Raw genomic sequence first — 12,264 nt, 5'->3', positions numbered from 1 at the left:
AGTATATGCTCTGTGTGTGTGTGAGAGTGTGGTGGCAGTGTACAGTATAAACGGTGTGTGTGTGAGTGTGTGTGTGTGAATGTGTATATGTCTGTGTGTGTGTGTGAGACAGCGGGGGCGGGATGTTTCCTTAAATACCTCTCTGGGCTGTGGCAGCGTGTGTGTGTGTGTGTGTGAGAGAGAGAGAGAGAGAGAGAGAGAGAGAGAGAGAGAGAGACAGAGAGAGAGAGAGAGAGAGAGAGAGAGAGAGAGAGAGAGAGAGAGAGAGAGAGAGAGAGAGAGAGAGAGAGAGCGCTGGGCTGTGGCAGGGCGAGGCCAGAGAAGGAATATAAACAGCATAATATAAACAGTATAATTGTACATGTCAGAAATACAGCTGAGATGAAGTTTGGATCAGGGAGGGATGGAGAGAACGAGAGGGAGGAGAGGAGGAGGAGAGGAGGAGGAGGAGCAGGAGAGGAGGAGCAGGAGAGGAGGAGCAGGAGGAGGAGAGAAGGAAGAGGAGGAGGAGGAGGAGGAGGAGGAGAAGGGGAGATAATGAGGGAGAGGAGGAGAGGAGGAGGGAAAGGAACAGAGAAGAGAACAGGGAGGAGAGAAGGAGAGGATAGGGAGGGGAAAGGTCATGGCTAGCTAACCATCACTTCTCATTTTGAACATTTTGTGCTGCCTGCCTGCCTGCCTGCCTGCCTGCCTGCCTGCCTGCCTGCCTGCCTGTCTGTCTGTCTGTCTGTCTGTCTGTCTGTCTGTCTGTCTGTCTATCTATCTATCTATCTGTATATCTATCTATCTGTCTATCTGTCTGTCTGTCTGTCTGTCTATCTGCCTGTCTCTCTGTCTGTCTATCTGCCTGTCTGCCTGTCTGCCTGTCTACCTGTCTGTCTGTCTATCTGTCTATCTGTCTGCCAGTCTGCCAGTCTGCCAGTCTATGAGAGTGAATGTGCTGAATGATCAAAACCAACAACTTCTATGAAAGTCTAAGTTGGTTTTGTCTTTCTACGACATCTACTGGTTGGACAGGAGTATTGACGTTGTGCGGTTCTTCGCCTCACAATAGGCGCCAGAAACTTGACTGCGCTTTTATTATGGGAACTACGGGCCCCCGCGAGACAAACAAAGCGCAGACCGAGTCCTAGCTCGCAACAGTGACGTTACCGTAGACCGCGGTACACGCGCCATGCGTGCACTGTGATTGGTCCAGCGCGGGACAGCGGTGCGATCCTCCGACACGACGCGATTGGGCGAGACTAGTCAAACTGTATTTTACTGTAGAAAAAGACACTTGGCAACAACAACATCGACGGAAAGAGGGTGATTGGTACAAGGTGCCGCAGGTAGAGGTCACCTCTCCCAAGATTTCGGGTAAGAAACTGAGTTAATTTACGCTCTTTACTTGTTATCTAAGTGCGCCGCGCCTCCGTCCCTTGTTTGACCAAGTTTCTATTGTTCCTTAAACACAACACGAGCGCAGGCAATATTTCAGTGCGTTCGGTGTGCTGGGGCTGATAAGTAGTAAGCGGTTCCGTGGTGTCGGCGTGCGTGTGCTCGGTGGGCAGAACAACTTATCTGGCCGGTAGAAATCTTTAGAGATACCTTTGGACCGGATTTATGAGAAGACGGGAAGTTTTCTTCTGTATTTTATTCGACTATCGCTGGCGGATGATTGTAACATCAGCAGAGTTGTTAAACGTTGCAGAGACCATATCTACCAGTTCGCCGATTGGACGCATGATTCTTTAGTTATGTAGTTTTATCATAGTTATCTGTAAACCGGCGGAAGAGAGTTGTATGAAAACCGAGTACGTCGTGTTGTGTGTGTGTGTGTTTGTTTATGTGTATGTGTGAATGAGCGCGCTAGGGAGTGAGACATACAAAAACAGCTGTTGACCACGAATCTACGTGTGATTTTTTTTGTGTTCATGTGTTTTACGAATTGGTGAATTCAGGTGTAACTCGTTCTTCGCAGGCAGGGTAGCGATAAGATAAGCTTATCTGGACTGACGAGTTAATTATGGAGAATGGCATTTAGTTCTCCCTTAGCCTGTACCTCTCTCTCACTCTCTCCCTTCCTCATTCTTTCACCCCTTCTCTTTCCCTCTCTATTTCCTTTATGGTTTCTCTGCCTCTCTCTCTCCCTCCCCCACACTCTCTCTTCCTCCATCCCATTCCTCCAGATGTCACCATGGCCACCATGTATATCTCCGACAGCGAATCAGAATCCTCAGAAGAGGGAGGAGAAACCAACCAATCAGAGACAGGGGATCCTCTTGGCCCCTCCCTCACCGTACCTGTAATACGACTGCCAGGTGAGTCGCCCGCTAAGCATGCTGGGAACCGTGTCCTGGTCCTCAGTCATCATTGGTCAGGTGGCTGAGCGGTGTCAGGTGGCTGAGCGGTGAGGGAATCGGGCTAGTAATCCGAAGGTTGCCAGTTCGATTCCCGGTCATGCCAACTGACGTTGTGTCCTTGGGCAAGGCACTTCACCCTACTTGCCTCGGGGGAATGTCCCTGTACTTACTGTAAGTCGCTCTGGATAAGAGCGTCTGCTAAATGACTAAATGTAATGTAATGGTCAGAGAAACCCTACCGGGCCAAAGGCATGACTAGTTTGACCTTTTGACAGGTTTCTCTCTCCTCCCTCTCATTCCATCAAACTCTTCCCATCCCTGGATCAAGAAAACGTTTGTTGAATTGAAGTCTAATCTCTCCCTCCATCCCTGTCCTTCTCTCTCACTCTCCCTCCCTTCTCTCGTTCCCTCCTTCTTTTGTCTCTCCTTCTGTTCTCTCCCCAACCCTCCTTCTCCCTCCTTATCTCTTTCTCCCTCCCTCCCCCCCTCAGGTGGGGGGCGTGTGCGTGTGAACTCTGAGTCCCACGCCTCACACCGTGTGGACCTGGACCAGGACCTCCAGGCCAGGGGCCCCAGCGAAGCCGGCATGCCCACCGAGGGGGCTCCTTTTCGGGTTCGCTCCCGGTCGGCGCCCCCTGCCCTGTGGGCGGCCAAGAAGTACGGCAGGCAGCTGAGGCGTTACAGCGACGATTTCGACAACTTGCTGGACAAGGGGGTGAGAGAGGGAGGGGTGAGAGAGAGGAGAGGGAGGGGAGAGATAGAGAGGGGAGGAGGGGATGGTGAAGGCATTAAAACGAGTATCTCTGAAATAATTTTGGGATTGAATTTCACCAAATCTAATTTATTGTTTTTCTTCCTCCCGTCTGACCCCATGACCTCCGACCCCGTGACTTCCTGACCCCTCAGGAGATGAGGCGGGTGCGGAGCGAGAGTGCGGCTAGGCCCATGCTGACGTCCCCTAGCTGGTGGAACTACCTGTTCAGTCACCAGGAGACGGAGGGAGAGAGTAACCATGCCAACCTGGCCAGCTCCGACCGGACCGAGTAGAGCGATGGAGGGAGGACGGAGGAATGGAGGGGAAGATGACACCGCCTCGCCTGTCCTCACTGGCCGTCACTGACAGAGAGGAAGAGGAGAAGGAGAGGAAGAGGAGAAGGAGAGGAAGAGGAGAGGAAGAGGTGATGGATGGATGGAATGTTAACGACGACAACATTGGTTGTCTCCTTTGGCCACACTATGCAACAGGGAAGGAGACGTCATCTGCACCAAGAGTACACCATCTTCTTCTGGGGTTTGAACCGTCGGATCACCGCCACTAAAGGATAGACGATTGCTTCCTCTCTTTCAATGTGTGTCTAGCCATATGATGTCACTGCCTCCTAAAAGGGGTAATGGAGCCAGAGGTGAAAGATCAAAGGTCTGTGACCTAATAGAAGCACACTCTCTCAAACACCTCTGGTCGTCATTGTCTGGTGTCGTTATGATGGCATGATGTCACGCGATAATGTCATATGACGTCACTGGTAACCTAGGTTGAATATAGCAAGGTTGAGATAACGTCCTCATCACAATGTGAAATCTAAACGCTAACGGTAGCTAGCTGTCACTCTTTAGAGCAAATTCGCTATCACACAAGACGTTTTCATATATAAAGTGAAATTCTATTAATTTCAATCAACCACGTAGATGCAAATCCACTTTTAGCTAAACCCAATTTAGCTGAAAAGCTCATGGGTAATCGACAGCCGTGTCCCATCCTTGATGTATTGATCCTAGGTGGCTCCAGGTTTCTGGTGACATTATGATTTCATAACGCTTAATCCACTGTTTAATCTGAATAGATAATCTGTCTGCCATCTTTAAAGGCGGTTGCACTGCACCTGAACTGGGAGTTTAATCACTCTCATTTCCCAAATACAAACGTTGACAAACAATCTTCTACCGGGACAATCCTCAGCGACATATAGTTGCGTAGCGAGAAACGAGGGCTAGCTAGCTATGAATACCGCAAGAGAATCCAGAGTTTAATTTTTGCCTATATTGAGCCACCAAACAAGAACCTGTGTAAGAAAGCCTTTAAAAAATGTAAATATTGTAGATATTTTAAGGAATGAGATAAAAACTAAAATGACTTTTGGGAAATGGGGATTTATTGATGATATTTCGTAATAGAATGACACCATGACTTGTGTAAACATATATTTCCGATCCTGTTTCCAACTTCGTACCCTGGAGTGTGATCTGATTGGGCCGTGACTGAGCAGGTTAAATCACATGCGCTGACATATCTTCTCTCGGGTCAGATCTGGAGTTTCCTGCCGTGGTCAAAATACTGTCTATTTTTTTGGGGGTGGAGGGTTGCATTTGATTTGTGTTTCCTAGTGGAATGAAACCAATGAATGAGTCGACTTTGATTCTTTAACCTGCGAAGGCAAATCAGGCGTACCTTAATACTGTTGAATACTTTGGGCGCACTTGACGTTGTTCACAGAGCGGATTGTAACCGTTGGATCGCTCCCCTAATAACTAAGTGTGATTCATATCAAGTGCACCCCGACCACTGTTTTTATGTAATGATCTGGTAGGTGTGTTTGATTCGTACTCCTGGATAAGAGTCAGGCCTCCCCCCTCCTCTGGTCACCCCTCCCCCAGCCTCTCCCTCCCTCGACCTCTGGTGCCCCAGCCTCCCCCCCCCCAGCCTCAGCCTCCACAGTGACCAGGAGTGATGAGCTAGAGTGGTGCAGCTGTCCTGGAACAGCCCCACCCAGAGTATTGAGGAGAGGTGATAAACCAGAGAGGTAGAGCAACATTGCTTCTCTTCCCTCCGTAAGTCCATGAGCCTTAGTCATCCTCAACCCACACTGTGGGAGCTGTGAGGAGCTGTGGACGGGCGGAGGGATATGAGAGCCTCTGTGAGTAGTCCGTCAGATAGGAGTCACTTTCTCAGTCACACCCATCCACCCCGTTGTGCCCGGGCTTGCTTGTAGTCTTGCATCGGTATGTTTACATACCTCCACCCCCCCTGGAGAACCTGACTGTGCCTCAGGACCAGGTGATTAGCAGGAGTCTACTACTTGAATCTACTGATTAGGGTGTGTGTGTACCTTTGGAATAATCTTGAAATACCTTGTTCTTCTGATTTTTTAACTGCCTTTTGTAAATGTATTTTCAGTATAAATGTACTGCTGTTGGTATACGTCATGAAAACAATAAAGAGTTTTATCAACCATTACAATGCCATGTTTTCATTCAGTAAAATATTTTATTTTAATTAAATACTGTATATAGGGAGTCAGGTGGCTGAGCGGTTAGGGAAGCGGGCTAGTAATCTGAAGGTTGCCAGTTTGATTCCAGGCCGTGAAAACTGACGTTGTGTCCTTGGGCAAAGCACTTCACCCTACTTGCCTCGGGGGGAATGTCCCTGTACTTACTGTAAGTCGCTCTGGATAAGAGCGTCTGCTAAATGACTAAATGTAAATGTAATATCGTTATATATAGAGCATACGTGATTGACATAATACCATCCTTTATTTTCATCAAACAAATTATTTGAGAATATTCATATTAGAGCCCACTATTCAACATCCTTTTTAAAATATATATAAATACAATATTTGGCAAAAAGTAAATCCATAGGATAACAACAAATTAAGATGAATTCTCCACAGACTTGTTCTCCAACCTCACAACTATTTATTAGGGTGATTGAGTTGGTCACACCATGGTGGACATGCTGCCTCCTCCTCCCTCCTCCTCCTCCTCCTCTGTCAGTCAGGCCATCACCTTCTCCTCTACACCCCCCCATCTCTACACCCCCCCCCCATCTCTACACCCCCCCCATCTCTACACCACCCCCCATCTCTACACCCCCCCATCTCTACACCCCCCCATCTCTACACCCCCCCCATCTCTACACCCCCCCCCCCCCATCTCTACACCCCCCCCATCTCTACACCCCCCATCTCTACACCACCCCTGCTGGGTCCCAGCAGTACTTCTGTCCACAGTCCATCTTCGTCAGCGCCTCCATGTGCTCCAGACTCAGCTGGAAGTCCAGCAGCCTTGCGTTGTCCCTGACGCGCTCCGGACAGCACGACTTGGGCAGCACCGGGACCCCCTGCTGGGTGGCCCACCTGAGGACAGGTGAACCAATCACTGAGTCTTTCAGTGTAGCTGGAACTGTAATGGTGTCATTAATTGAACTGAATCCCTCTGGTCCATTTCTTCTAGAAATGTGTAACTTGAGTCAAAGTTACCTCACACTGCTGAATCAATACCGAATATGAATCTGTGACTGAATCAGCATTAAACTATTTAAATAAACCGACCAGGCACCCTCCAGTCTGACCTCCAGAGTTAGGGACCCCGGGCCCCCTCTCCTACCCACCTGAGGAGCACCTGTGCTGGGGTGCGTTGGCAGGCCTGGGCCACCCGAAGCACCAGGGGATCCTGGAGCAGAGCCCCAGTTCCCAGAGAAGAGTAAGCCTGGAAACAGACACCTGTCTCCCCACACAGGCGTCGTAGCTCCCCCTGGGCCAGCTGGGGGTGAAACTCCACCTGGGGGAGAGACACTGTTAGACACTAAGGGAGACAGAGAGAGAGAGAAAGAGAGAGAGAGAGACACTGTTAGACACTAAGGGAGACAGAGAGAGAGAGAGAGAGAGACACTGTTAGACACTAAGGGAGACAGAGAGAGAGAGAAAGAGAGAGAGAGAAACAGAGAGAGAGAGACAGAAAGACAGAAAGAGAGAGACAGAGAGATACAAAGAGAGAGATAGAGACAGAAAGATACAAAGAGAGAGACAGAAAGAGAGACAGAGAGAGAGAGAGACAGAGAGATACAAAGAGAGAGAGAGACAGAGAGATACAAAGAGAGAGAAAGAGACAGAAAGAGAGAGAGACAGAAAGAGAGAGAGGTACAGAGAGAGAGACAGAAAGAGAGAGAGAGGTACAGAGAGAGAGACACAGCCAGCCCCCAGTTACCTGCAGCACAGCGGGGGGCACAGCACACCCGTCCAGCAGCTCTCTGAGGTGGGCCGGCGTGTAGTTGGACACCCCTATGGCTCTCAGGCTGCCCTGGGCGTGCAGCCCCTCCAGCGCGGCCCAGCTAAGGGCCCTGTTCCCTGGGTTGCTGGGGTCTGACACTCCCCGGCCCTGGGTCCCAGGCCAGTGGATGAGGTAGAGGTCCAGGTACCCCAGACCCAGCTGGGACAGGCTGTGGAGGGCCCCCTCTCTGGCCCTGGAGCCCTGGTCCTTTGGGCCTAGTTTGCTGGGGGAGGTGGAGGTGAAGGGGTGGGGGAGGTGGAGGAGGGGGAAAGGAAGAGGTGTGGAGGAGAAGAGAGGTGGAGGAGGAGGTGGATGAGGTGAAGGGGAGGGAAGAGTAAGTACAGAGAGAGAGGAGAAGTGAATCTGAGCTGACTTCAGGACAACTAACCCTGCTACAACATCCATGTATTATTTACAACCAGTGACCTGGTGACAGTTGGTCCTGTTGCCTGGCTACCTTCCTACCTACCTGGTAATGAAAACATCTTCTCTGGTGAGTCCGTATTTGGGCAGCAGTTCCCTTAACGCGACACCAAGGTGCTCCTCGTTGCGGTAGACGGCCGCGGTGTCAAAGGCGCGGTAACCGGAGGCGAGAGCGGCATCTACTATCCGGAACGTATCCTCGCGACCGCACAGGCGGAAGGTGCCCAGACCCAGGAGGGGCATCCGTGCGCCCGTGTTGAGCAAGACGGTTGGCTGCGAGTCCATGATTCAGACCCGGTGGACGGCGCCTGGGAGAGAGAGGGAACTCAAAGCTGATGATATCTGCAGAGAGAACATTTTTATTCTCATCTGTATATTATCTATGCTTACGATCAAACAGTACAGAAACAGTCCGTACCCGATTCCAGAATTACAAGATTCAACATAAAATCCTAAATGTTTACAACTTTTTGCTAAACCGAGCCACGTGGATCACGTGATACAGGTCATGTGACTTTGGGTGGAAGTTCCTGTTCGCCGTCACCATAGAGACACAAGCGAGGACGCCGTTGACTGGACGAGCAGCCGTCCAATCAGCGGGAGGAGAGAAGCCGGGAGGCGGGAACTTGTCTGTCTCGTGACGGTGTTGTTCTATGATTGACAGACCGGTTAACTGTCTCAATGCTGGATTTCTTGAACGGTAAACATTCGTTTCCGTATTCGGAGAATTACGGTAAGCATGTTTTGTGGGTTTGTGTTCAACTAAGTACGTGAGAGAGTGTTTGGTCTGGAGCTATAAATAGGACCATGACATTTTTGGTAGCTAGGTGTGTTGCTAGGTTGCTACGTTGCACTGGTTTAACATTGACTACAGTACTAGAGCTACAGTGCTAGCTAGTTGAGTCATATTATTCTATATAGAAACATTAACTTTTATTTCAGTCGTTACTATCATTTTTATTTACTGGGGAAGGGCCGTCTTCTTTTTTTAAATTCCTCACCAGAAAATCTGCACCTGTCGACAGCGTGCCACCATGCCCATCCAGCCCTTCTCCTTCCCGGTACCGGAGACCCGGTTTGTCCAGGCGGGGCATCATGTTTACAAGTTCAAGATCAGAGGAGGCACTAATTGCAGGTTACAGAAGGGCTCTCAAGTTTTATCAAAAGTTTGGCGTGAGATTGCTATGTTGTCATCGTTTGGTAACAAAAATTATGGTGATGATTCTGATGATTCTCCGTATGCCTACATACTTTTTTTTACAGTTCAGTTTTTATACTTAAGTATTTGTCAGAGCCCATACTTCTTTACTTTAACTTGAGTGAAAAACTGTAGTCATTACTTCAAGTCAGACCAGTCTTTTTAAACACGAGTATCTGTACTTCTACTTGAGTGAAGGATGTGTGTCCTTCTGCCATCTCTGTGTCTGTCTGTCTGACAGTCTGTTTTAGTGGACTAAGTTAATTGTTGCATATTTCTGACAGTGGAGAGGAGAAGATGGGTGAGGAGTTTGTCAACAAAGAGTTGGAGGTAATCCCTTATTAATAGAGCATATTTCTTATTAATTAATTACTAAATCAATTAGTCATTACTAATGCAATGACTAATCAGTTCATCCCTTCCCTTCCTTCCTTCCTTCCTTCTTCCTTCCTTCCTAATGTGTCCAGGATGCCATCAGAGTGGTGCTGGCTAACCTGGACATTCTTCAGCCCTTCTCCACCGCTCACTTCAACATCTTCCCCTGTATCCTGCCTTTCTATCTCTCCATCCTCCACCCTTCATCCTCCTCCTCTCCATCCCTCCTCCCTCATCCTCCTCTCTCCATCCCTCCTCCCTACTCCCTCATCCTCCTCTCTCCATCCCTCCTCCCTCATCCTCCTCTCTCCATCCCTCCTCCCTCATCCCTCCTCCCTCATCCTCCTCTCTCCATCCCTCCTCCCTCATCCTCCTCTCTCCATCCCTCCTCCCTCATCCTCCTCCCTCATCCTCCTCTCTCCATCCCTCCTCCCTCATCTCCTCTCTCCATCCTCCTCCCTCATCCCTCCTCCCTCATCCTCCTCTCTCCATCCCTCCTCCCTCATCCTCCTCTCTCATCCCTCCTCTCTCCATCCTCCTCCCTCATCCTCCTCTCTCCATCCTCCTCTCTCATCCTCCTCTCTCCATCCTCCTCTCTCCATCGCTCCTCCTCCATCCTCCTCCCTCATCTCCTCTCTCCATCCCTCTTCCCTCATCCTCCTCCCTCATCCTCCTCTCTCCATCCCTCCATCCTCCTCCCTCCTCCCTCATCCTCCTCCCTCCATCCTCCTCTCTCATCCTCCTCTCTCCCTCCTCCTCCCTCCATCCTCCTCCCTCATCCTCCTCCCTTCATCATCCTCCCTCCATCCCTCGATCTGTCCTCTGAACGGACCATGCTGTTACCCGTAGTCACCGCGTTAGTTTCTGCCGTTGCCAAGGTTACCTCCATCCCTAACCCGGCCCAGACAAGACCAGATGGGAGAGAGTGTCTAAGCTGTGCTTCACACAGTCAGGAGAGCTGCTGTCAGCCTATCCCTACCTCATCAGCCTGTACCTGGAACACAACGCACACACACACTCTGGTACCTGGAACACAAACGCACACACACACTCTGGTACCTGGAACACAACGCACACTGTGGTACCTGGAAACACAACACACACACACACTGTGGTACCTGGAACACAACGCACACGACACACTCTGGTACCTGGAACACAACGCACACACACACTGTGTGGGTGGAACACACACACACACACAGATTTTACTTTCTTTGCTATTTTTTTCAGTGAAGGATCAGAGTGCTGGACACCTGTGAGTATAGTATAGTGTGGTATACTGTAGTATAGTATAGTGTAGTATACTGTAGTATAGTATAGTGTAGTATACTGTAGTATAGGTATAGTGTAGTATACTGTAGTATAGTATAGTACAGTATAATAAATACAATATTGTATAGTATTATATAGTATACTGTAGTATACTAAGTAGAACATCGTAGAGGATAGTGAGTGTAGTATAATGCAGTATCCTAAATATAGGACTGTATAATTAATAGTCTAGTTTAGGATAGTATAGTATGATATAGTATAGTATAGTACACATACTACCTTAGATACACACACTATACTAACTTGATGTGTGAGTTAAAGTAGCCATATTCAGTAGTACGTTCGTACGTGTGTGTGGTGTGTCCAGGTGTGTCTCCAGGGTGCAGTGAGAGGGAGTCCTCCACCAGAGGGAGCTGCTGCCCAGCAGCAGAGCCTCCCACCTGCCCCCACCACCGTCACTGTGAGTGTGTGTGGTGTGTCAGGTGGAACAGGGTTATGTGGTTGTGGAAGACTAACACACCTGTGTGTGTGAGTGTGTGTGTGAGGGGTTATTCCATTAGGTGCGCTTCTTGACCTGTTCAGACATTCTTCCTCCCCCACACACACACACACATTAGTATTGTTCTCTGTGCCATTATGCAATTGGCAGGCGCCACCTCAATCTCTCTGACTGTCAGACCAGCGAGCGAGAACTATGGTTTAACTCACACACACACACACTTGGCAAAGTTACAGGTACATACTTTTATTAGAAAATGTACCATCACGCACGTACTCTCTCTCTCTGTCTCTTTACTTTCACTCTCTCTCTCACACTCACTCTCTCTCTCTCACTGTCTCTCTCACTCTGTCTCTTTCACTCACTCTCTCACAACACACTCTCACTCTCTCTTACAAACGCATACACACGCTTTTTCTCTCACACACAGAATCAGAATGGGATTTATTCGCCATGAAAGTTTGCACAGACAAGGGCACAATCACCTACATGCACTTGCTTTCTCTCACACACACATGAGACATTTTGCCTTTCTCTCCAACTCTGTTGCACGCACAAACACACACGCCACACAAACACACAGGCCAGTGAGGCTGCAGTAATCATATGGAAGAGCAAGCGGAGGTCTGAAATAGACAGCTAATTATAACACATCAAATTACCTTTAGGTGTGATTGTTCAATCTGTGTGTGTGTGTGTGAGTGTGTGTGTGTGTGTGTGGCCTTGGGGCCTGCTCTGGTTAAACAGTCTTGTTTGTACAAGTTTATGACAAAACTTCATCTAATGAACAGGACAGGAGCTTATTGTAGCAGTATGTGTGTGTGTGTCCTGAGGGTGTGTGTGTGTGTGTCCTTAGGGTGTGTGTGTGACAGATTGTGTTTGCGTGTTTAACTAGCTGGAAGAACGGAACAGCAGATTGACAGACCTGAAACAGACAGCTAAGACATCTCTCTCTCTCCTCTGTCTCTGTCGCTCTACCTCTCTCGCCCGTCTCTCTCTCTCGCCCGTTTCTCTGTCTCTCTACCTCTCTCGCCCATCTCTCCCTCTCTTGTTCACACACCTCTCTGCTTTAGGGAGAATTTATATGAGTCTAGAGAGACGGA

At 49.1% G+C, this 12,264-nt stretch overlaps 2 protein-coding genes and 1 long non-coding RNA gene across 4 annotated transcripts; 2 read left to right on the top strand and 1 right to left on the bottom strand.

Annotated features, from left to right (window-relative positions):
* The first annotated feature begins 1,225 nt into the window (after positions 1-1,225).
* Positions 1,226-5,574, top strand: badb (BCL2 associated agonist of cell death b). The gene is made up of 4 exons (XM_067261452.1): positions 1,226-1,359; positions 2,172-2,303; positions 2,837-3,060; positions 3,252-5,574. The coding sequence occupies exons 2-4, from the start codon at positions 2,180-2,182 to the stop codon at positions 3,390-3,392; spliced, it is 489 nt and encodes a 162-aa protein (XP_067117553.1). The 5' UTR covers positions 1,226-1,359; positions 2,172-2,179; the 3' UTR covers positions 3,393-5,574.
* A 735-nt stretch (positions 5,575-6,309) lies between these two features.
* On the bottom strand, positions 6,310-8,258 carry zgc:101765 (uncharacterized protein LOC450036 homolog). Of its 2 annotated transcripts, XM_067261737.1 has the most exons (5): positions 8,233-8,258; positions 7,861-8,122; positions 7,329-7,614; positions 6,733-6,902; positions 6,310-6,478 (listed from the first exon to the last, which is right to left on the bottom strand). In XM_067261737.1, the coding sequence occupies exons 2-5, from the start codon at positions 8,097-8,099 to the stop codon at positions 6,310-6,312; spliced, it is 864 nt and encodes a 287-aa protein (XP_067117838.1). In that variant the 5' UTR covers positions 8,100-8,122; positions 8,233-8,258. The 2 variants fall into 2 exon arrangements, with proteins under 2 accessions (XP_067117838.1, XP_067117839.1); XM_067261738.1 differs by lacking the exon at positions 8,233-8,258 and having other exon boundaries at positions 7,861-8,143.
* A 544-nt stretch (positions 8,259-8,802) lies between these two features.
* Positions 8,803-9,555, top strand: LOC136967796 (uncharacterized). Its single transcript, XR_010879526.1, has 3 exons — positions 8,803-8,949; positions 9,297-9,342; positions 9,480-9,555. It is a non-coding gene; the product is annotated as an uncharacterized lncRNA (long non-coding RNA).
* Positions 9,556-12,264: the final 2,709 nt, after the last annotated feature.

The sequence above is a fragment of the Osmerus mordax genome, chromosome 23 (genome assembly GCF_038355195.1).
Source record: "Osmerus mordax isolate fOsmMor3 chromosome 23, fOsmMor3.pri, whole genome shotgun sequence".
Classification (NCBI taxonomy): domain Eukaryota; kingdom Metazoa; phylum Chordata; class Actinopteri; order Osmeriformes; family Osmeridae; genus Osmerus; species Osmerus mordax.
Note: the sequence above shows the minus strand (reverse complement) of the source record. Positions and strands in the feature narration are given on the sequence as shown.

Excerpts from the sequence above, each read along its gene's own strand:
- badb (XM_067261452.1), top strand. The coding sequence starts at position 2,180 with ATGGCCACCATGTATATCTCCGACAGCGAATCAGAATCCTCAGAAGAG. Across the intron at positions 2,304-2,836 it reads ACCTGTAATACGACTGCCAG|GTGGGGGGCGTGTGCGTGTG; the intron begins GTGAGTCGCCCG and ends TCCCCCCCTCAG. Across the intron at positions 3,061-3,251 it reads ACAACTTGCTGGACAAGGGG|GAGATGAGGCGGGTGCGGAG; the intron begins GTGAGAGAGGGA and ends CTGACCCCTCAG.
- zgc:101765 (XM_067261737.1), bottom strand. The coding sequence starts at position 8,099 with ATGGACTCGCAGCCAACCGTCTTGCTCAACACGGGCGCACGGATGCCC. Across the intron at positions 7,615-7,860 it reads GAAGATGTTTTCATTACCAG|CAAACTAGGCCCAAAGGACC; the intron begins GTAGGTAGGAAG and ends CACCTCCCCCAG. Across the intron at positions 6,479-6,732 it reads CCAGCACAGGTGCTCCTCAG|GTGGGCCACCCAGCAGGGGG; the intron begins GTGGGTAGGAGA and ends ACCTGTCCTCAG.